Source organism: Chaetura pelagica, unplaced genomic scaffold (assembly GCF_000747805.2).
Source record: "Chaetura pelagica isolate M959 unplaced genomic scaffold, ChaPel_1.0 scaffold17, whole genome shotgun sequence".
Lineage (NCBI taxonomy): Eukaryota > Metazoa > Chordata > Aves > Apodiformes > Apodidae > Chaetura > Chaetura pelagica.
The window spans coordinates 3,516,049-3,539,424 of record NW_009970726.1 but is presented as its reverse complement, the minus strand read 5'-3'; the positions used below and the strand labels follow the sequence as shown (position 1 = coordinate 3,539,424).

General features: G+C 42.1%; 1 protein-coding gene across 1 annotated transcript in view; it reads right to left on the bottom strand.

Moving 5' to 3' along the window:
• Nucleotides 1-7,411: 7,411 nt before the first annotated feature.
• APBB1IP (amyloid beta (A4) precursor protein-binding, family B, member 1 interacting protein) overlaps nt 7,412-23,376 on the bottom strand; it is a 46,728-nt gene continuing 30,763 nt past the window's right edge. The window contains exons 10-13 of the mRNA XM_010006960.1: nt 13,827-13,925; nt 12,747-12,864; nt 10,173-10,264; nt 7,412-7,936 (exon numbers count right to left, since the gene is read on the bottom strand). Coding sequence (XP_010005262.1) covers nt 7,412-7,936; nt 10,173-10,264; nt 12,747-12,864; nt 13,827-13,925 — 834 coding nt within the window. The remainder of the gene's footprint in view (nt 7,937-10,172; nt 10,265-12,746; nt 12,865-13,826; nt 13,926-23,376) is intronic.

Below are 23,376 nucleotides of genomic sequence, written 5' to 3'. Positions count from 1 at the left end.
GAGGAATCTGAATGAGCAAGAAAAGTGATCAAGGCCAAACCTCAGAATAGGATTAAGCCACATGAGCTTCTCTCCCTTATACTTGGTGGACTGGAATCTGCTACTCTGCTAGGCAAGACAAGTTCTTGACCAGTTTATAAAGTCTAAAGATTAAATAAATGAGACACTAAAGTCTAAAGATTAAAGAAATGAGACACTGTGGTTGCATCAGCAAATTATACTGGCATTTGTAACTCTGCCCTTCAGCTGTATGTTGAGCCCCACTATTTAAGTTCTGCCAAACTGTCACACTGAACCTCTCAGTATTCATGGCTGATCAGGTGGGTCTCAATACCTTTTCATGGTCAATTTAAAATCCATCCAAGGTAGTTTTAATTAAAGTATTTTGATGAATGTTCTCCTTGCTTTTAAACACTGTTCAAATATAATTGTATTCTGAAGATATAAATGTACTAAAGTCTTTTGCAGAGTTGGAACTGAGGATCATCTTGCCCTAAGACCTTGTCACCTTTTCTCTTTTTGCCCTTGTTTTGTACCATTAAACTGCCAACAAAACTTAAAGGAAATTCAATCAAATCATGAGCAAAGATGTCTAGTTTAGGAGTGACTTGCCCAAAAAGAAATGTTGGTGTCTTTGCTGGTGTCAGCAAAATGCCCAGTCTCAAGCCTGGCCCACTGCTCTTTGAAAGTGTATCTTTTGATGGTAGTAGAACAATTGTTGGTGCATTGATATAATGCCTCAGGGAATTTTCTGTGGTTGGATGTGGAAAAGGACTTTCTTGGACATATCTCACAACATATGTAGTCAGGTCAATCTAACTTTTGTACCCAGCCACCTGATGCTGTGAGACTAACAAAAACCTTGTAGGAAAGCATTTAAAATTAAACTGAAGCTGTTACAGAAGTTATTTGAGTAACAGACTTTGAGTCTTGGGTCTTGTTTATTGTCTGGCTTGAATACTCCCACATCACAAAACTTGGTGCATAATTAAGCCGAAATTAATACATAAGCAATAAGGTGCAATGTTATGCTAGGGAAAGCATTTAAAATTAAACTGAAGCTGTTACAGAAGTTCTTTGAGTAACAGACTTTGAGTCTTGGGTCTTGTTTATTATTCTGGCTTGATACTCCCACATCACAAAACTTGGTGCATAATTAAGCCGAAATTAATACATAAGCAATAAGGTGCAATGTTATGCTAGAAGATTTTAAGCAAAAATCACCTGTCTTGGGGCTTTGTTACTTTTTGATGTTAACCCATCTCTTCCCAAATCCAAAATTGATTGGTTTAGAATCTCTAAATTTCTGAAATCTCTTGATTCTGCAATAGAGGCTATTAAGTGGTACAATTAGCATTTCAAAATCTATTTTTAGAAAGGTAGGTAGTGTGAAAAAAAATAAAATTAGAAATCTTTCAGTGACTAAAAAACATTTGAATGTCTTCTTCACTATAATATACACAATTATTCAGGATGATTCCCTTTGAATATACAGTCACTCAAATATAAATAACTGTTCAAAGCTGTTCAAATGTAAATAGTGGTATCATAATGTGAGGACCAATACAGATTTTTAAATACATTTTTTTTCGAAGTCCAGTCCAAAGTTCAAGCAACTTACAGAAGTTCAGCCTGGGTTAACATGCCTTGTGCAGGTAGTAAATGCTCTTCTGCAACCAATGGGATTAGTGTTTGAGCTGACAACTCCCTCTGGGCAAGAGGAGTGTGCTCCTGGGGGTCTGTAGAAGCCCGACAGCAGCAGGCTGCATTCCCAACCTATTCAAACACTGGTGGTGGTGTCTCTTCTCAGGTAATTACAAGCAAACCAGCATGTTGTGATGGAGTGTCAGCATTACCTCCTGCAGTGCAGCAAGTTACACTGCAAGTAAGTGATGATTTGAAAATGAACGTTTGTGTCTGCAGGGTAGATGAAACAGGACTGCAGTTTGAACCCTGGTTTCCATGTAGGTGGAAGGAAAGAACCTTTATCTGGAACCAAACATGCAGTAAGTTTCTTTTGTATGTGGGCTAAACACAGCTGCCTGTACATTTTCACCTCATGGAATAATTGCATAAATGCAAAGCACTTTCATACTGCTTTTTTTTTTTTTCCCCCCAATGTTTGTTAAATGTTAAGTCCTATTAGTAGCAATTGGATGTCTGCTTCCCCCCTATTTACAGGTGAAGAAAGCCTCCAGCATCACAGTATAAAACCAGAACATCCCACATGGGAGGGAGCTATCTTATAGGCAGTGGTATGTACTGCCCCTTGTGCTCATTGTGAGGCTTTTCTCAGGTTCTTGAACAACATCTGAAAGAAAGAAGCAAGCCCTGAAAAGTGGCTTCACATATTCCTCTGGCTGGGGGGAACAGTTTAGCTACTTCTCCTCCAGGAGTTCACTCCTGGATTCAGTCATGCCCTCTTTCCTTGATTTAGATGAAAGAAAAATCTCCATTATTTTTTACCCTATTTTTGCCCTGCAGTTTACATTGCCTTTAGTTTTTAGCAACTATTCTGATTTCATAGTAGTCAGACTGTTAATGGTGATCAAAATGCCTTCGAATACTGGGCAAGACCATGAGAATTTAACAATAATACATCTCTTGCTCTGCCTCCCTCACACAGAATATGCATGTTTCCCGGTTAGTGACACTGTCAGTGATGACCCATAAGCAATAGTTCTGTCCTATAGTTTTGCCACATGATGCATTTAAGTTTCTACTTTTCCACTCTCCAAGTGTCTAACAAAGAGCACATGAAAAACACCCAAAAAATAGTTCTCCCAACACTACCTTTTAACTGTGTTTTGTAAAAGTAGAGAAATGACTCCCCACCCCATGCTCAGCACTTGGTACCACCTCCCTTTTCACTTCTAGATCTTAATTGTTACAGTTTATTATGACAACATAGGCATTAACACTGTTTCACAAGATATTCTCTAAACTCCTTGGCTTCCATTGGCAGTTCTAGAGCTCCCTTTTCCTACAAGTTACATAAACATAGCAGTGATGCAGGAGCAGGTGGGAGTAAAAACACTGTGGCTGGTGATCAAACAGGTGGTTATTGGTAGTGCTGTCCTCTTTCAGTAGTAGAGGACAGTTACTGGGGCAGCAGTGTTGATTCCCCACACGTGAACTTTTCCATGTGGCTCTAACCTTTCTAATCCCAAGGACTGGTGGAAAAGTGATCACTTGAAGCAGGTCCTTCTTCCACATCAGTGATGTTAGCGCCCAGAGAAGATGACAGCTGCTGAGGCTGCTTCCATCTGAGTTATGGAGAAAGGTTAAAAATAGCATGCTGCAATTTCACATCTTTTCAGACTAAAATACTGTAATCTCCACTAATGTTCATATTGCCACAATCTACAGGAACCAGACCATTTCATATGGCAATAAGTTAGATAGAGGTAGGAGGATTGATTTCTTTTTTTTTTTTTAAATTGATTTACAGTCTTGGAAAGGAAGATCTCTGTATTTTGCAGCATCTCTTTTGTACCAACTAAAGCCAGATAATTGTGTATAATTAAGATGGTAGCTTTTCTTTGAATGGAGAGTTTGAATACTTGTATTTCAGAAATTCAGTGCAACCAGGTACCTACACAGAGTAGCTGATGGAGGTCTAATCATCACAGCACTTTAATTGATTTGGGGAGTTTTCTGTAGGCTTTGATTCTTTTTGTCTCGAGGAAAGCACAACTTTTCTTTTGTGTATGAGTAAGTGCATGAGTTATGATTGACTGCAGATGTAAAATGTATAAAATTGAGTTTATTGTGTTGTAACAAAAGAGAAGGGGGGAAAGAGCAAGAGGCTGAGATTCTGGTGAGAAAGGTGCTTGGGAAGCCATGTAGAAATCTTAGTGCTTTGTGAATTCAGATAAACTAGCTTTTTGTGCAATATTTTTCTAAGGCCACTTTCTGCTTTATTTTCATGATGAGTGTGCATTTATAAAAGAAAATTAATTTGATTTAAAAAGAGCTGGGTAGCAGATGGCTGTTGCCACTAAAGTATGTTGAAGATGTGCACTCCTAATACCTTGTCACAAAATGACACCCAGCTCTTTAGGATTCAGTGATTCTGTGTACTGCTTACCTCAGTTACCTATGGAAAGCAATTCTGAAACATTAGGGTTTTTTAACCCCTAGTTTTAATCCTCCTACTATTAACTGGCTAGTATTTTTCTCCTGTACTTGGAACTAAAGCTTGACTAAGCTTATGAGCCTTGCACTGGTCTCCAGAGCATTTCTCAGATTGGCTGTTTGGAGATTATGAAAGACCTTTTGAATGGTCTAGCATGTAAATTCAAAACCTGTGGGTAACTTCTGTGTAAGTGGTGAACATCATTCTCTTGGTGAGAGCTTTTTGCTCATGTAAGTGAAAGCAAGGGAGCTAGAAGAAGAGTTAGCACTGTATGGGCTCTGTGTTGGTAAGAGGGCCAGGAACTAGTCCCTTGGCCCATGAAGTGGTACCTTAGCTGGCCATGTCTGCCCTACAGGGGATCTTTGTATGAGGAGTGAGATCTGCTTTAGACTCATCCATGTTGTCTTCTTGGAATGGTGCCTGGCCTGGGCAGTTCCTTGAAGTGAGCTTGGGACTGTCCTTCAGCCCACTTGGCCACTGTGGTGAGCACTAAGCCAGCAGGTCAAGCTTGCATCCTTGTTCGCTTTTATTTAGCAGCAGAGACACGGGTGTACAACTGTAGCATCTTGCTAGCAATGCTAGACCCTCAGCTGTAGGCTGCAGAGCAAACAAATGGTTAGCAGCTGTCACTCCCCATCCCCGTATCCCTGGTGTGAGCTTTACTTAAATCTGCCAATGCTTATACTGCTGAAAAACCAAAGAAAGGAAGGGGGAAACAGAGTGGTTGTCCCTTGGCTGTACCTGAGTACCTCTGGGGCTGGGCATGACTACTGCAGGAAGAACATCCCTGAGCTTCATCTTGTCTCAACTGAAAATAGATTAAATTGTGGGATGCCACATAAACTTTTTTTTTTTTAACTACTCCCTGGCACATCCCTGGATGAAGGATCCCTGTTCTGATGTGCATCCCCAAGTTCCTCTTGTGTCCATCACTGCCCTCCCTGCTGGCTCCTTCCAAGACCCTGTCTTCTCTCCCTGCTTTGACCAGCTACTGGCCTCTGCTCCCGGGGCTGAGCCTGGCATCTTTTGCCTTGCACAGCTCCAGCCTGTGAGGGGTCTGGCTCCCTGGCACAGAGTGCTCATGGGTTCTGCTTTATCATAGCAGATCCTGGTCTTTGCTGTCTCCTGGAGGCCCGTGCTCACGCAGCCACCACAGTGTGCAAACGTAGTAGGGACCATCTGCACAAAAGCAAGAGGGGCCAGCACTGCTATCTGTCCTGGGATAAAAGGGTGTCTCTCTGTGCTGTGACCTTGTAAAAAAAACTGTTGGAGATAAGGATCTGCAACTCTTAGGTGAAGAGGGAATGTAACAGCCAGAGATTGTCTCGGTTACTGTTGCACTCTCCGATGCTACCAATGATATTCCCTTGAGGTCAGTAAGGGCAGGGACTGCAAGGCCTCTGGCGTGAGGGCCAGGCCTGGGCACCCTGACACACCTGCATCATCTTGGAGAGCCAAGAAAGTCCCCTGCCTCTCCCTGGTTGGTCAAATAATTCACTTAAAGCAAAGATTCCACCAAGGAGTGGGGTCAACAGCAGAACATGTGGTGTGACACACCGGTGTGGGGTGGGATGGGGTGAGCCTCATTGGAACTGTGGTGTCAACAGCTTTTTGGTGCTCCTTGTTTATTCTCAAGTGGTGGCTCCTGCAGGCAGTGCCCTAGCTCTCTGCCAGCTGTGCAGCTAGGCAGCTTGCTCTTAGCAGCTCTCACAAATACAAGCTTGCAAAACCTTGTAATTAAGGTTGTAATTAAAATGCTTTAACATTTTTTTCAATTTGAAAACCAGGGAGGACTATTAACTACAACCACCTTTGCCCACAGGAAGAAAGACGTGGTTCATCATCTCATCAGTGGGTTCAGGTTTGATAGTTTTTGTTTGTTTGTTTTGTAGTGACTTCAAAAGGAAAGGCACTTTATAGAGATGTGGTTATAGCCTTCGTATTTCGGCCAGGCTGTTATGCAGGTATGTGGTTACTGACAGACCCACCTTAAGCCAAAACTAAGACTAAAAATGACCCAAAACCTTCCCAGGCAGTGGCACTGCCACCACCATGTCATTCCCTTGCCTCCCACCACCACTTCTGGACCTTGGACTCCATTTTGACAAATATCAATGAACTTGACCCCTGTTCCATCAGCTGCTTTTATGTATTTATTTATTTAGACCCCACACTTTGCTTTCTATGGCTTTTGCATTGAAAAATACAGAAATATATTACCTATGTCTTAGAAGATCATGTCCATAAGAGGCAAAAACTGGAAGAAATAAAGACTAGCAGGTATAAGCAAAAGCTTAAGATATTTGAAGTGGTACCAATTGCCAGTAAAATGCCTGTTCATTAACTATGACACTTTTGGGCAAATAGAACATAGAAGCTATTTTTATTTAAGAACTAACAATGACTGCTGCCTAAATGAATAACGAATAATTAAAATGGGAGAACAAATGAAAAAATGTAGGAGGAGACATTCCTATCAGGTACAAGATAATGACAAAGTCTTTCAGAAGACAGGCTATTTCTAGGTACAGTTTGAAGACAAATGTTAACGAATGGGGGAGGAATAATCCCTGCTTACCAAAGGAAGCATACAAGATTTTGAAAAAAAAATTTATCTTTCTCTAAGATTAACCAAATACATGATTTAAAGGAAGTAAGTCTGAGTGCTGACAGGTATGGCTGCGGTTGCATATGGAAGCAGGAGACTATAACATTTGGGGTGACACTGTCTGAAAATGGCCCTGGTTCTGCCTTGCAGCTCAGAATAATCTAACTGAGCTTTTACTCTTTAAGACAGACTGTTAAAAAAAAGGGTTCTATTTATTGACAAAAACCCCACAGTTGGGGTTTTTCTGATGAAGAACCTTTAAGGGGAATTCTGTAAAAAGGATCTTCCCACTTCTCGAAACAGACATGAGAACACTGTATTATTTTTATCTTCACTCCAATTCTTCTAGAGAGGCAGCCACAAGAGATGCCTTTCACTCGCAGGCCAGCTTTGCAAGTGCTGCTCCACCATCCCTGGCTGTCCTGATGGAGTAAGCAAGACTCTGCATCCAATTCCTGCCTCAGCCTAATGCTGAAATGGTAGTTAATGGGGGGAGGAGGGGGGAAAGAACAGGTTATAGTGACAGAGGGCACCCCTACTTTATTTTTGATAACCCCAGTAGGAACTCTGAAGGAGAATTCCTCCAGGAGGAGCCTGATCCAGCACAACCTTCCATGATGCCTCACAAAACCAGCTAGAGCTTGAAGTCCAACTGCTCCCAGCGTTCAGGAGCTGCTGCCTCTTTTCTTCTCAAGAGCTTTCATTAGGTCAGACATGAAATCTCCTTGCCTGCCTCCACCCCCAATGGGAGGAGGCCCAGCTGACCGTGGCTCTCCAGCTTGTCCTGTGTTTTCTAGCCTTTTTGAAGGAAGTGGCACAGGTTTCTTTGTTGGAGGTGGTGGCTTAGTGGAGAGAGGTGGAGGTGGAGGGGGTAATGGCAGGTCTCCATTACCACTGCTGGAGGCTGGTGGTGGGGGAGGTACAAAATCAGGAGGAGGTTCGCAGAAATCAGATGGTGATGGTGGTGGAAACTCCATCTTCAATGTAGGTGGTGGTGCTGGAAAGCTGTCTGGGTCTGACAGGTAAATGCCGCTGTCTCGTTTGGAGGGTAGAATTGGTGAAACAGAACTAGCAGATGACCGCCTCTCAGGTGGAGGAGGAGGCTGCAGGGAGTTCCTCCTACTCTGGGATTGCTGTAGCCTCATCACTGACTGTGCCAGACCAGACGCCCCAATGTGATTTGACCTGGCCTTTAAAAAGTAGAAGAAATAAAAGGACAAGAGACAGTCAGTGCATGTGCAAACTACTGCTACCGCCCAAGAACAGTGGAAAGACGTGAGGATGTGAGAAGACTGCAGCAGGCAGGCAGCAAAATTAAGCAGACCACATTCTGCCTTTTCTTTCTGGAGCTGCCCTCAGAGCTCTGCCAGTGGAAACCTCCATGTGGACAGTATTCATAGAGCTGTTTTGGGTGCTGTCCTCAGAAAATGAGTGCTTTTAAAATTTCAGAGAATTACAGTTAGAAGACATATGAAGATACTTTCTTAATGTTCCATCCTGCTGTTCATTCCCTGAAGACTTAAAAAAAAATAAAAAAAAAATCTGTGCTGTGTTTTTACATCCAAAAATACTGAGCAAGAGTTCAGAACATAAAAAGCAGGTGTAGTCTGGGCTCTCATCCCTATCTCCCATTCTAGCTGTGACTGCTGGATCTCTGGATGAAGCAAAAATAATGAAGTCACCTGTTTCTAATGAAGTCACCAAATTCATTAGACATAACAGTAGTGAACTGGGAAGAAGGTGGAGAGATCTGGGAATTTAAAGTTTACACGTGTTTGGAATCAGTGTCCTCAGCCCTGGTACTGCCCTGGGCCCCTCTGTGCCGGTGGGAAAGCGCTGCACGGTGCTGTGGAGAGAGGCAGGCAGGGAAGCCTGTCACCCTGCTGTCACCCTGCTGTCACGAGCCTGTGCACTGCACTGCAGGGACAAGGGCCATGATAAGCCTAGGGAAGGGTGTCTTCTGCCTGCTGTGCAAGGCACATGCACACACTTCCTCCACTTTTGCAACAACAGTATGGCAAAATGGTCCCTGAAGCCACCAAGTTCCAGCCACGTCTGCAAGGTCACGAGATGTTCAACCCTTCTGACAACTTTTTTTGAAGGAAATATGAATACAAGCATCATCCATCATACAAGTTAAGAAAACACAGGGTAGCAGTACGTTATGGAGATGCTTGTTTTGACAAAATGTTAAGATGACTTTTAAATTGTGTTTGTTGGTGGACACTGAAGATAAATAAAGCCTATTTGGTGGTATCTGGAGATAATTTGCTCTTTTTTTCAGGTAGCAGCTGGTAGCTGCTGACAACTACTACAGAAACATGCTGTCTATTCTTGTCAACCTGCGGAGAAGTTTGCTGTCCTGAAAACAAAGCTTTGCAACACATTCAGTTCCAGTGACACTAATTTATCAGTTTAGCTCCAGCTAGGTCAGCAGCACAGTGCATGCTGAAAGGCTTCAGCTTGATTCTTTGGTCCCAGGCTTGTAGAAGTAGCGAGATTAAGATGGCAACATGTTTGCTTCTGCTGGAGAACGTGCTCTGCAACCCTGCAGTCAGCAGTACTAATTCTGGCATTAGCTAAGTATAACATGCTTGCCTTCTTTTCCTCGCTCTCCTTGCCTAAAAGATAGAAGTAAATGAGACACAGGAGGAGGGAACCACTGGCTGAGTTCTGAGAACATGATCTATTCCAGAGGAAGTGAGGCTCAGAACAGAGAAACAGATCTTTTTAAAGGAGGAACTCAGAAACAGGAAGCGTAGGACACATAATGCAGGTGACAGAAAAATCCTAGAATTTCATTTCACTTGTTCTGTGCACATGATGCATGATGAAGGGAGTGATTAATGAACTGCAAACAGCAGGGTTTATTTTTCTGTAGGATGTTTTTTAAGTCCTTATACTGTAGCCTACAGCCAGAGATGGTGCAAGTAAACAAAATTTGGAGCTTAACCAAGGAATGCATTTAGAGGCTAAGGAAAAAGTATTTTTTTTTCCCTTACTTCTTCACACTTCCTCCTCTTAGGCACTGCTGAAAACGCTACTGTATCCTTTGTGTTACTAAGGCAAGACCTGTTTTCTGGCAGAAAACAGCACCACAGTTCTGACAGCACCAAGTCTTTGAGACTGCCCCAACAGGCACATTCCTGTTCCTGCTACATGAAGTTACACCTGGGATGGTTATGCTGGATGGGCTGTGCCTTCACCACCCATCAGCAGCTCCGTGAAAGGTGTGAGGAGGGGCAGCAAGGAGCCAACAGGAGGGGCAGCAAGGAACCAGCCGCTTCGCTCAGGAGACAAACACTTGTAACAAAAGCATGCAGGTGCTCTGAGGCAGGAAGATGGTGGGTGAAGAAAAACAAACTTGGAGAAAGTGTTCACAGGTGACGTTTAACTAGTGCAGTGCTATTAACCACTGACTGGTACCTCTGATGTATCCACTTTCTTCTGAGTTTCTGACAATTCTGCACTGGGACGACGAACAATTTGGGGAATCTGTCCATTTGACTGAACAGCACCTGCGACAAGGGAAGAGAGTGTGACATTTTTGTCCTATTAACTGGATCAGGGAATAGCAAACTCACACAAAGCGGTAAAAGCATCTTTCCAACTTTCACCAAGGAACCACTTGTTACTGATTTTCTTATACATAATGGAATCCATGAGGATGCCTGTTTTCTACTTCTGGCTTATTTTGTGACTTTTCGTATAGTTTCGTATCAATAACAGTCAGGAGAGCTGAAGGTTTGAAAACCTACACAGAGACTGATCCCTTTTCTTTAGTAAATTAACAAAGAGCTCTGAAACTTTCCCATCTGGAATCATGGAAGATTTGTGAACTGCACTCTTTTCTCAGATTAGTGAAAATCTGCCAGCTGGTTAAGTTAAAGCTCTGCAAAATGTCTACCCACCATTACTGTGTTTACAAGGGATATGTATAAATAACCCAATACTCTCAAATGGAGTAAGTGAATGTGAGACCAAATGGCAAATTTGTGGGTTTAATTATGAAAAAATCCCCAGCACCTGTATAGTCTGATGAGAGTTAAATAAACTCTCTAGTCTAGGATTTTTGGAAGCTGCATATGTCGAAGTAGTAGACAGTATTTGTTTGGTGCCTAGATACGTATATTTGTAAACCTTAATGACTTAGCTCTATTATAATTTACAGTCCTGAGATCCAGTAAATTCCATTCATGTACTTGGATGCTAGTGAACCCTTAGCTGTCTACAATATAAGTCTAAGCACAATGATGGTTTTAATCTTAACATGTACTAATCTGATTAGCAAAGAGGTTCCATTAATATGATAAGAAATAGAATAAATTTATTGCCATGCCTTCAAATCACACAACTGACAGAGAAGTAAGCAGCTCTGCAGTGTACTGGAGTTACTGAGGCTATTTAAGCTTCAAGAGATGACAGAAGATGGTCTGAAGCCCTTGTGCCTGCATGTTTTATGCCTGTGCCTGCAAGTCATTTGGCATATTTAAACCAAAGTACCATTTTGATAATGCAAACTAGTCTGTTAAAGGACTAACACAGAAGTTCAATAAAGAGATAAAACCAATCTCATGGCTGTAAATGCTCAGGAGAGAAAGATGTACATCCCTGGGTTCTGTGGCCATGCCCTCAAGTGAAGCAAGTTACTGCCTCTTCACTTTGTCTGCTGTGCATAGCAGAGCTGGAGTTTGGGCTTCTCCCTGCTCAAAGGCATTGCTGCCTTCAGTTATGTTGAGATTTAACTAAATGAGGGTCAAGAGAGATCCACTCCATACAGTGTACGTAAGGTACAGTGTTCTATTTCGTTCATATATATCTAAATCTTGGGACATAGCTAAATGGTATTCTGTTTCTTCTTCTGTTAATGGATTTCATGAACTATGCAAGACTTGAAAGTAACATCCTGCCACATAACCTGCATAGAAGCTATGCACAAAGTCTGCCAGCTAAAGGACACTCAGTCAATCCAATATGTGAGTTCAGGTGTTAGATTAATAAGATTTATTTTTAATTTAAATGTTGTAGTATTCCCTGCAAGTCAATGTCTCCAAACTTTTATGTTGAATTAGTATTAGTTTTGAGGAAAAATAAAGTCCAAATATAATGTAAAATATAGATACGCAAAATATATAATGCAAATACTGAGCTTTGTAGTGATATGGAGCACCAGAATAAAGCAACATCCCTCATCTTTCAAACACCCTGACATTGTGCTGGCACAACACACACAGTTTCCTCAGTGTCCAAAGACACACAGAGTGAGGCAGAGAAGCAAACCACATACTTTGCCTGGGTGTGCCTGGCACCTGGGACACTGCAGAACCACAGACTGTGCAGTCCAGGGTATGTGTGAGCACACAAATCCGGCTCCAGCAGCCTGACCAGGAAATACAGGCCACATGAGATGTGACAACAGAAGTGCCACCTGCCTTCCTGAGCACTGCTTTGGGCTGCCACTGACATTAACAGAGTACAGCCCCCTGCTAAGCTCACACAGGACTGTAGTTTCCTGTAGCAGATTTTAGTCTCTACTGAAATCAGACCATATAAATGACCCTGCAGCCATGTGAAAACAGAACAGATAAATTTGCCAGTCACAAGTGCTGTTCCCCAGGGCTCAATGCTGGGGCCAGTTCCCTATAGTATCTCTACCAATGGTCTGGATGAGGGGATGGAGTGCATCCTCAGTAAGTTTGCAGAGGATACTAATCTGGGAGGGAGTGTTAATCTGCTCAAGGGTAGGAAAGCTCTACAGCAGGGCCTGGACAGGCTGGATTGATGGGCTGAGGCCAATTGTGTGAGGTTCTACGAGGCCAATTGTGTGAGGTTCTACAAGGCCAAGAGCTACACTGGGATGTCTAGAACAAGATACTGCCTTGCTGAATCCATGAAATATTCTGAACAAATTATGTATTCTGAACAAATACTCTCTGCAACACTGATTATGACAGAGGAAGACAATACATATGATTTCAACTTTGGTGATGGCATCAGTACCTGCTGATAAGGATCCTGCAGGGGCAGCTGGTTCCACCGTCCCTTGATTTGTCCACCGAGAGGACAAGGCAGCTTTCTTCACTGCACGTTTGTAATTGTCATACAGCATCTTGCCATACTGCAAAACAACCCAAACACCACAGTAAGCATGGTGTTAAGTCTGAAATAGGCCATACATTCATGTTGCTCTCAGACAACTTTAGTGACTCCATTCCTTCCTACCCAGTTCAGTTTTGTTAAAAAGGAGCTTTCTGCAAGTGCTGTGCCTATTTCTGTATAGGGCCAGGTGGCACCTCTGTGCTAGCACAATACAACATGAATCCCTGTGACCAAACAGTCCTACTGATGCCATTCTTGTATTTCGTGTTCATTTTGCTATTTGTAAATATGTTGAGACATGGCTTTGAAAGCACTTGTTCTCAACAAGTATCTTTTTGCAATTCTTTCCAACACTGGAGACCTGGGACACTGAATCCAGGGCTCTAGAGCAAACAGCTCTGTCAGTCTAAGACCCAAAATAATCTGATTCACCCCATACCTTTGTTGGATATCACCCTGCAGCAGAACTAGCAGGAAATAATATATAAGTGCCTGGAGTGGGTCTGTATAGCCAGGTACAGCCAGTATGGACTGGGCTACATATAAATCATCTCCGTTAATATACTGTGCAAACCAAAATGGTCTGTGAATTCTGATCTTTTTGAAAAGGGTGTGGCAGACAGTTTGGGCAGAACTGTTTGAAAAATGCCACAGCTGGACTGACAAGAACTTGAACATCTTTAACCACAGCATAATACTATTGTGCCAGAAAACCGTGGAGTGAGTTTTACAATTACACAAGTTTTGAAGCTACGGATTTCACCCTTATGTAATGAGAAAAACACACTGAGAACTAGGGTACAGGAACATTCAGCAAATCTGTCCTGGTCATGCCCTTTTGCTCTTCCTCTTTATGGTAAAATTAGCTCGTATGTCCATTCTTGTCACAGTATTTCCAGTTGAGGTGATGACAGTCAGTAACCTGAGGAAGACAGGATTTTATAGAAAATATATTTAACTAAATTTACTTTTATATCTTACCTTGGCAATTCTTATTCCTGTTACCCACTGGTGCAGAGTTGCTTGATCATCACAGCATAAGTACTTGATATAGTGTGACTCCTTTTGAATCTGGGGATGCTGAAAGATATTGATTCACAAAGTAAGAAAAACACAGAAATTAAGTCACTATACAAAAGTGTGAAGGCACAGGGACCTCAGTGAGGACACTGCCTACGGGCACCCTGTAAACTTGAAGATGATTTAGAAAAAAAAGCAGCAGCAGAAATAGAGTATAAGAAAATATATAAAAGATGGTCATTATGAATTGTACATGAGTTGCCACTGGCAGCATCTGCTTGAAATTATTTTAATTCATTGTTTTATGAATTCAAGGGCTACAGAAATCTAATAGTTGACCTAGAGTTCAACGGAGTCTACAAAAAAAAATGTTCAAGGTCTAACACTCCATGTATAAACACTGGGAGGAAGTCTGATTCTCTTTGTGTTTTATCATGTGTAAAACATCCAGACTGAATGCTGATCATAACTAGTTTTCAAAGAGTATGTTAAATTCATTTAAGCATAAGCTCTCAGCTGAAATAATTTTTTCCTTTTAACTGACTGACTTTCTTTGGGCCTAGATCTAACTTGCTTCCTGTACGTTTTTATTCTGCCTTCTCTCGTTTGTCAACAGTTTTGTAATGCTGCCTTATGTTCTAGGTAGAGGACCATTCAAAATGCAACACCATCAGAGGTAATCTTTTTTGTTTGTTTGTATCAGGAACCTTTACAATTTTTAAGCCTTTTTTGTGCTTTTGGACACAATTTAGGATCTCTTCCCCTTACTGATGAATGAAGTAGTGGTATGTGGTGATGTACCACTGCAACTCAAAGATCACCAAAATGCCAGGCTGACTACTTGCCTGAGCCTGAACATCTTCTCTGAGACTCTGCAGGAATTTGGATCCCTTGCTCCAGGAGAGAAGGCTGAAAGTCTTTAGTATTTTGGATGGAATACTGCCATCTCTTGATGCACAAGGAAACCAAAGGAAAAGGCTTCATTATCCCTCATTTGTATGTTAATTCCTGTTTATGTTCTTGTAAATTATAGGCACACAGTTAGTGAAATCTCATGAAGGCACAAAGAGCAGCCAAATATGCTCCAAGGATTCACAGCTGTCAAACCACCCGTGCTGGACGTGGGGAACTCAAGGATCCCTTGCAGTGCAGGGTGCTGTGAGCAGCCTGCCAGCCCAGGGCTGATGTGGGTGCCAGATGTCTTCTTGCAGATCCCAGCTGCCAAACCCTGGCCATGGCTGGGTGATCCACGGGTTCAAAAGCAGAGTTGAATACATAAATCTTGCACCTCAGCCACGTGTCCCTGCTTCTCTCTCAGCACTGCAGACACCAGGCTTCCCTTGTGCTGACGACCTGTTCATGAGGCCACATTGTGATTAGGAAAAAAAAAAAAAAAAAAAGGAACTGGTCTGGGTTAAATATAACCCATTTAATCACACTGTAGTTTTGTTTATTTTGTTTTAAACCCAGCAGTACACAGCATGGCCTTACATACAGCATAGGGAAAACAGGCACTGTGGCCTGGGGAGAGAACAAGTAGCAAGGGATGGATGAGTGGATGGGACCACACAAGCCAATATTGCTGCTGTGGCCCTGCATCATCAAATTATGCAGCAAGAGCAAACACAGCAGGCAGATAACTTTGAGGAAGAACAAATCAAAGGGATATTAATTCTGAGGAGTCTCACACTGACAGATGTGTCCCAAGGCAGTGCTGTGGGTAACTGCTTTGCAGCTCCCTGTGTGCTTGAGCTCAGCTGCTCACACAGGTCACCCTGCTCACTGTGTTTCTGCAAACACAGAGCTGGCCATCTCCTCTGGATGATGAATACACAAAGTTCACTTCAGCCCTCTGGAAGGGCCCACGGCTGCCTTATTCTTTTACCTTGCTCTTGGGCACTCGCAAGGTGACAGCTAGGGACATCTCACATTGCAAGCCCAAAGATGCCAGCTCACTGTCACCAGCTGCCTTAACTGCAGAACTGTGCTTCACCCAGCTGGTACACTCACACACTCCCCATCACACAGTTTAATGCACAGGGCTGTGCTATACACCTATGCCAGGTACCAAACAGAGGCAGTAACCAGGGCCATCTGCACAGGCAGCCTTCTCCAGCTCCCCAGTGTCTGCCTGTCCCTGTCTCCAGGAGCCTCAGGCAGCCTGAAGGCTGCTCAGAGTGGGCCTAACTGCTGCAATATGGGTTCAGGACACCATTCCTGACAAACCACATTTCTTTCCACCATTTCTCCATTATGTCACCAAACTAAGTGAAAACCACTAGAGAATTCAGTTGGAATGGCATCTTTAAAAGCAAACTGTAAACATACACTTGTGTGTACTCTGTGAGGCAGAGCACATCCTATAGACTTGGATTAGGTTATCACCAATAGTCAAAAGAACCAGGAGGTGCAAACAAAGGCACTGCAACCTTGGGTAAATTAAATTCTTCAAGCACTTTTTAATCAGCAACTAGCAATTTCGTTCCAGTGTGTAAGATCCTACTGAATCCAGCAGATGGCACCCAAAGCTTTCAAAAATTAAAAAAGCAAGGATTTTTGTTTTCCTCCTTTTTTCATGACAACAAAGTCCAGTGGGTCTATATATCTCCTCTCATTCTCAAGCCACATCTACCAACAGTTTTTATATACAAGAACCACCCCCAAAAAAAACCCCACAAAAAACAAAAGAACCAACAACATTTCCATAATTTAACAAATGGTTCACACAAACATCTGGAAGAAAGTTCACATTACATAAGCGAGGCAGAGGAGGACATGGCATAGAGCAAAGTAGGTACTGGTGATGCTCACAGACACAGCCCTGCCATGGGGATATGCTGCAGACCTCCCCTCGAGGGCACCCTAGAGAAACACCAGTTTCACAAGAACACTCGCACTGTGTCAGATCAAAGGTCCTCGAACTCGGTATCTGGACTTTGACAGTGGTCAAACTGGAGACAGAGGCCAGAGAAAGAACAAGCCAAGCATGTATGATACTTCCTGCTCTGTACTCTTCCTGTCTGCAACTATTTTCAGGTCAGGGGATTTTCTGTGCTGGATGGGGTTTTCTCTCTATTCAGGTTCAATGGATTTCTCCTCCCAGTACCTCAGCATTTTGAGCCCAGAGAGTTCTGTCATCCACAACATCTAGCAGCAATTTTCCTAGGTCAGCTACACAGTTTTTGAAGAACCACCTCCTTTTGCTCTCAACATGACTGCTGCTACCTTTGGGGAATGTTCTTTTTTCAGACACTGAACGGCTGACCCTTATCCACACCTCTCCATGCTGCTCCTGAGCCCAGAGATCTGCATCAGATTCCTGGCAAGCCAGACCTTTTCCAGCCTATAGGCTTCTAGTCCCTGCAGTAATTTTTCAAATCTGTGTCATTCCTTACCTTTGCTTATCCTTGTTGCTCCTCCTTGATCCTTTTCCAAGTTTATAATATCCTCTGAAATGAGAGGGCCAGAACTGCACAGGTGAGAGGAAACCAGGGACTTCGGCCACGGTATGGCAGTGTTTGCTGATTTATCATCTATCCCTTTCCTAATAATTCCTACTGCTTGATTTACATATCTGACCATCACTGAGCACTGAAAACAAAGCTCTCATCAAGTTATGTACCACAGCAGCATCTTGTTCCTGAATGGTACAGGTCAGCTGAAAGCCAGTATTTCACAGGTGAAGTTCTGATCACTTTTTTCCTTATGCACATTACTGTGTGTATACCTACACTATATGTTTCTTAAGATTTTATTGTCCATAACCTCAGGCTCACAATGGCCTTTGGGAATTCTTCAGTCTGCTCTTTCCTAAACAATCTGAATAACGTATCATCATCAGTAATCATCACCAGTAAGCTTCCTCACCTTACCGATTACCCTATCAATGAATATTTTGAGACTGGGGGGTTCTCATCACCACAAGAAGTTGAGAGGGAACTGCCAGTGAACAAAGCTAGTGTCCTGTGCCAGACATCAGGGGAGCTATTTAACGCCCATCCTCCATCCTGTGTTTTACTAGCTATTGTCTCCACTGGGCAATCCATCTTAACTACTGACATTGACCAGTGGGGCCTTTTCCAAATTACCCCAATCAGTTCCTTGATTAAATTACTCCAATCAGCAACCATGATTAAATGCAGTCACAAGTATATTCTGTCAATTAGGGACCAAACTAGCAAGTTGCTGAAGACACAGCTCTCACAAGGAAGGTTAAACACCTCAAAGCCATGCAGGCAGTCTGTATCTTCACTTCATAACACCTAAGAACTGTATCACTGAATACTGAAGATTTATACCTGTACAAGATTATTAAAAAGTGGCTCAGATGGAGGCATTTGGCTTCCTGTGGTTTTCAGACATGCCCCACCCCAGCAGCTTGCTCACTTGGGAAGAACTGTACCATACTGAAATTACTTCAGGAGTACAAATGGCAGAAGTCTCTGCTGTTGACACTGACCTTTACAAGCTCAATTCTCCACTAAAAACTTCAGGTCGCATGAAAAAATCTATTAGATAATACATAAAAATGCTGTATCAGGATAACCAATTCAGAGAAGAAACTAAACAGCTGAAAGTCACTGAAAATAATGACTTGGTGTGAAGACCTGTGTGAACCAATTTCCTCCTTTCACAGCTCCTCTGTCTCAGGACAGTTTTTTGTACAGCACACAGATGTAAGGAGCTATAGTCACTACCCAAGTCTGGTTTTGCGAAACTAGATCCACAGTCTACTAACCTCTGTAATAACCTCTCTATGAGACTAACAGAGATCATAACAATATTAATCACAATAGTCAAGGGAGAAATAACTGTATTTTAGGTGAAGTAGCACTAACCTCAGTATGCCATAGCTTGCACATCTCACACACAAACACAGATGAATTATTTTGTTACATGGTGCACACTCTGTCCTGAAAGGGTGATTAAAATAATCTGACCACAAAGTGAAAACATCTCCTCTGGAAAAGTTTATCACCTTCACCTCTGAAACATGCAGCACCATAATGAATTATGAAAGACAAATGTTTAAAAAGCAATCACCCCAGAACTCACAGTTTAAATGAAAAATGGTAATATGCAAGTAGAAAGGGACTCCAGACTTTTTCCTCACGTGAAAAAATGGAATAGTGTTTTGAAATAAAATTAAAATGCAACGTAAGTTGACTACAGTGAACTTTTTTCTCTGTCAGTGTCAAAACTCTTATTAATGATGAATTAGTCTCATCATTTGGCCTGATTTTTTGAACTGTTGGAGAGCTGTCCAGTTACCTATTGGAGGCCTGAGCACCTTAAATGTCAGGCTGCAAAAAGATGTGCAGTGTTCCACCCAGAAAATCACTTAAAAGGTTTGGAACAGAATCTAATGTTCTCCTCTGACCCACTGTCTCCCCTGAAAGTATCAACTGTTCAGAGATAAAGAAAGCAGAAGCACCTGAATATAAAGAGCTTATTTTCTGGAGAGATTTTTAAAAATCTTTTTGCACAGATTACATTTTCAGATATAAAGTGCCTAAGGAAAAAAAAAGAACACATTGAAAACCTGAAGAAATGGGAACTGAATGATGTGGTTTCTACGGTTTGTGCCAAAACAAATTACTAAAGGCCATGTGTGCATGAAATTAGAGATTATCCCAATAAAATGTTCTGCTTTTCCTTCTTCCAACACTGAAGATGAAAAGTAAACTGAAGTTATTCAGGCATCTCATTGGACTCCTTGCCCCAAAATATATGGATCATTGCTCAGTCTCTGAGGCAGAAACAATAGCCAGAAGCATAAAGAGTGACTCACTTTGGATCAAAAGCTTTGGCTTTAGGCCAAATTTTCACAAAATGGTCAATGTTTTTGGATACCTTACCTTCTAGTGATGAACTGCTGCTATGTTGAGCTAGCTTCTCAGAAAAACTGAGACTCCTCTGGCTCCCATGACTGCAAGTAGGATTAATACTAAGTGCCTTCCAAAAATCACACTGAAGTGGTTTAAATTTGCCATCTGCAATCAAATGTGGTCAGATTCCAATCCTATGCACTCCTTGCATTAAGATGACCAGGATTAGCTGATCTTCCAAAAAGATGTGTGAACTGTAGAGATAAAACAGTAACTGTCCTACTATAAGGATATTATTATTTTGACTTATATTTGTCTAATGACAGAGGGAAAAATTTCAGGTTATTACAATATATATGTAATAGCCATTGTAACCCAAGAGGACTGCTTTATGCAGCAAATATTTTCCAAAGCTATTGCATTCTGTTTCTCACTGTCCATTCGCTGTCTTTATTCTCCCCATTGTTTATGCATTAATCGTGCAAAACTGTGTGCATGAACCATGACTGTAATCCCATAGATCTGAAAGTGTTCTGTAATAAAGAGTATTTCTGCTTTTGCTTTTTAAGTTTATCTCCCAATTAGTTTTACACTGAAGCATTTATCTGAAGCATTCATGCTAACATCACAAATTTCAAGTATTTCACATAAAGAAAATCTCCTGGTTTTTATCCTTGTTTCCTGCACTAGCCATTTGTTCTACATCTTTTTCCTACAATTTTCCAGCTCAAACACTGCTAATTGTCACCTTCTACTTTAATTGTCATGTGTTCAATGCATTATGTACGTGACTCAGTCTGCAATGAAGCATACTGGGTGTGAGGGAAGCAGGAACGATAAGTGGAGTGACTAAATACCAAATTACCTGCTAAAATTATGCCACCATTGCAAACAGAAGCTATTCTTGAAAATTTAATTCAAATTTTTTTTATATCATAAGAAATTTGTTTTAAAAATTGTAGTTTCCAAATGACACCAGGAAAATGTACCTGTTTAGACTACGCAGTATAATGTACCCAGCTGTGGAAATAGAGGATGATTTGCCTTTGTCTCAGTTTATCCCCAGGAAACCAATTTTTTTCATCCTAGATTAATTCAGCATTATGCACCATTACCTCCAGATTACTCAAGCACAACCAGCACCAATAAACTATAATTAAATCCACTCTTTGTCACAGGCACATCAGGCTGACTAAATCAGCAAATCTGCATATAGATTACCTTGCTATGTGTCAGCTTTGAGAGATTTTTCAACATGGTGTGACAAAACCAGCTCCTGGACTACAGCGCACACACGCAGACACTCCTAGTGCACAAAATAAACATCACAACCACAGTTTCTGCTCAGTGCAGGGGATGCTGTCGCTAGCACGATGAACAGATCCCCTTCTTCACAGTGCAATCTCCTGGTTTTGAGGGCTTTCAGCTTCAGAATATGAAATAAATCACAGAAAGTCTCATCCATTCCCACAGCATTTCCTAGGTAATGTAGTGGATGGTGAAAGAGAAGATCTACAATCTCTGCCCAAAAAATCACATTTGTAAATGTAAAGGTGACTGTGAGGAACTAAGCCTCTACAACTTGTGCACTTGTCATGGACTGTGTTTGAAATTACTTTTGCTGCGAAGGAAAGAGATTTTTCTTCCCTCACCGTTTCTCCCAGGAGTAGCCGGCACTCTCCACAGGGTGGCGGGGAGAACCGTGCTGCTACCCTCTTGCTGTAACCCTCTCCCTCCTCCTCTGCCTGGAACAGAGGGACAGATCTGACCTTGACAGATGCAGGTTTGAGTGAGGGTCTTCCTTCACACTTGGCTGCCCTTTCCTTTCCTCTTTTCTGCATATGGAGATATCTATTAAGAAAATAATTAGTGTATCTGTACCCTCACATCAAAGTGAGGGTGGGATCTCAACCTTTTTGTAAGCATTACATTTAGGCTGAATAGAAAATAGGAAACATCTGCGTGTTTACAGAAGGAGATGATCCAAAAGTATTTATTTTATCAGAGGCTTTATTTTTAATATGTTGAAGGTTGTGTTGGTTTTTGTTTTTTAAACATGTGACTTCCTTTGGGGGAAGAAGGTTTGTTCAGCAGTGGTATAGAGTAATTCAATTTAAGAAGGTTACAGCTCAACACAAGAACAAGTAGCTACTGGGAAATAAAAGAGTTCTTCAAGCTTTATAGTTGCCCCAAAGCCTAAGGATTCCTGAAAGCCAACTCCATCAGAGCCTCTGTGCCAGGCTGCACTTTCATCCTCAGGACACAGCCACATCAGTTCTGGTTTGCTGCACAGGGACAGCTAAGATTGACCCCACTCTCTGACACCAACCAGCCAGCTGTGCTCTTTTCAGTTGGTCCCAGCTGGGCTTTCTGCTGCCTGAGAAGAGCTGATATGAGGAAACAACTGCTTTGTTCAGTTACTGCAGTTGTGTCCTGAATCATCGTGAAAGAAAACTCCTGAATAAGCTCAGCAAAACGTTTTCTCTCTTGCTGGTAGACACTGTGATGTGTTTTTGAATTGTTTCTGGCATGCCACCCATTTCCCCATTATCTCTTCAGTGTCTTGATGGTTAACAAATAACCAAAATACACCCCATTTTTCTTCTGAGCTACAGTATGTACAATGCAATGTGGTTGTAATAGGAAAAAATTATAGGCAAGGAGCACTCACAACACATCATGTTTCTCTTGCTGTAAGAATAACATCCTACAGGATGGATCTGCCAACAAGAACATTTATATTTGAGCTAGTTCAAAACAGCTTGTCTAAATGCAGCTCCAACATCACAGGCTGCAAAACCTACCCCAGGTTCTGCCTAAGTAGCAACTTGCTCGTGATCTCGTTGCTACACCAACACCAGTACCCAAGCCAGCATCAGCAAAGTAACCCAGGTATGAGCACTCAAACTCAAATTAAATGGCTAGGTTAAAAAAAGAAACAGGACAGAGAGAGCTGTTGGCTCCAATTGATTGGATCCATATCACCTCATGTCTCACTGTCTCTGTGAGCCCCTCCCTCATTTGACTGTAGCCTAAGAGATGAAACTGAATGAAAAGGCCACATCCCATTCAGAGAGGTCAAAGTGAAGCAACATCCTAAGAAATGTCATGAAGACTTTGAGGCAAAAGCCCACACAGTTCAGGCCAGTGTCAGAAAACTGAGAAATCTCCTTGCTCTAGCTAAAACAGGGTTGTGATTAACATTAGTTCTAGGGTTTCTCTTTCCTGTAAGTTCTTGGTGGTGCCCCTGGTGCACAGCTGCAAAATGGCAGGAATGCTCTGCTTGTTCTTATGATTTCTCCTGAGGGCTCTTCCCTTCATAAAGACACACCATAAAGATGACCAAGGTTGAGGGGAAGCAAAAATAAATGCTTTCTCTTTTCTCCCTGCTAATATGAGACAGGGCCTTTGAAGGCATGTACAAATGTTACTGGTTTTAGCCCAGCAATTTGTTTAGAAGGCTCATTGTTCAAACAGGGACTGGAGGAAAAGAAGGGATGCTCCCTTCAAGCATGAGGCCATACTGAACTCCAGATCAGCCCACTTCACTGGCCATTTGCTGCCATTTGAATGGATAAAGTTCATCTACCCTGTTCTTGAAGGAAGGATACCAATTAGCTTAACCAGTCATACATAAATACAGTATTTTTTCAATTCAATGCTCAAAGCTGGGTAATTATTTC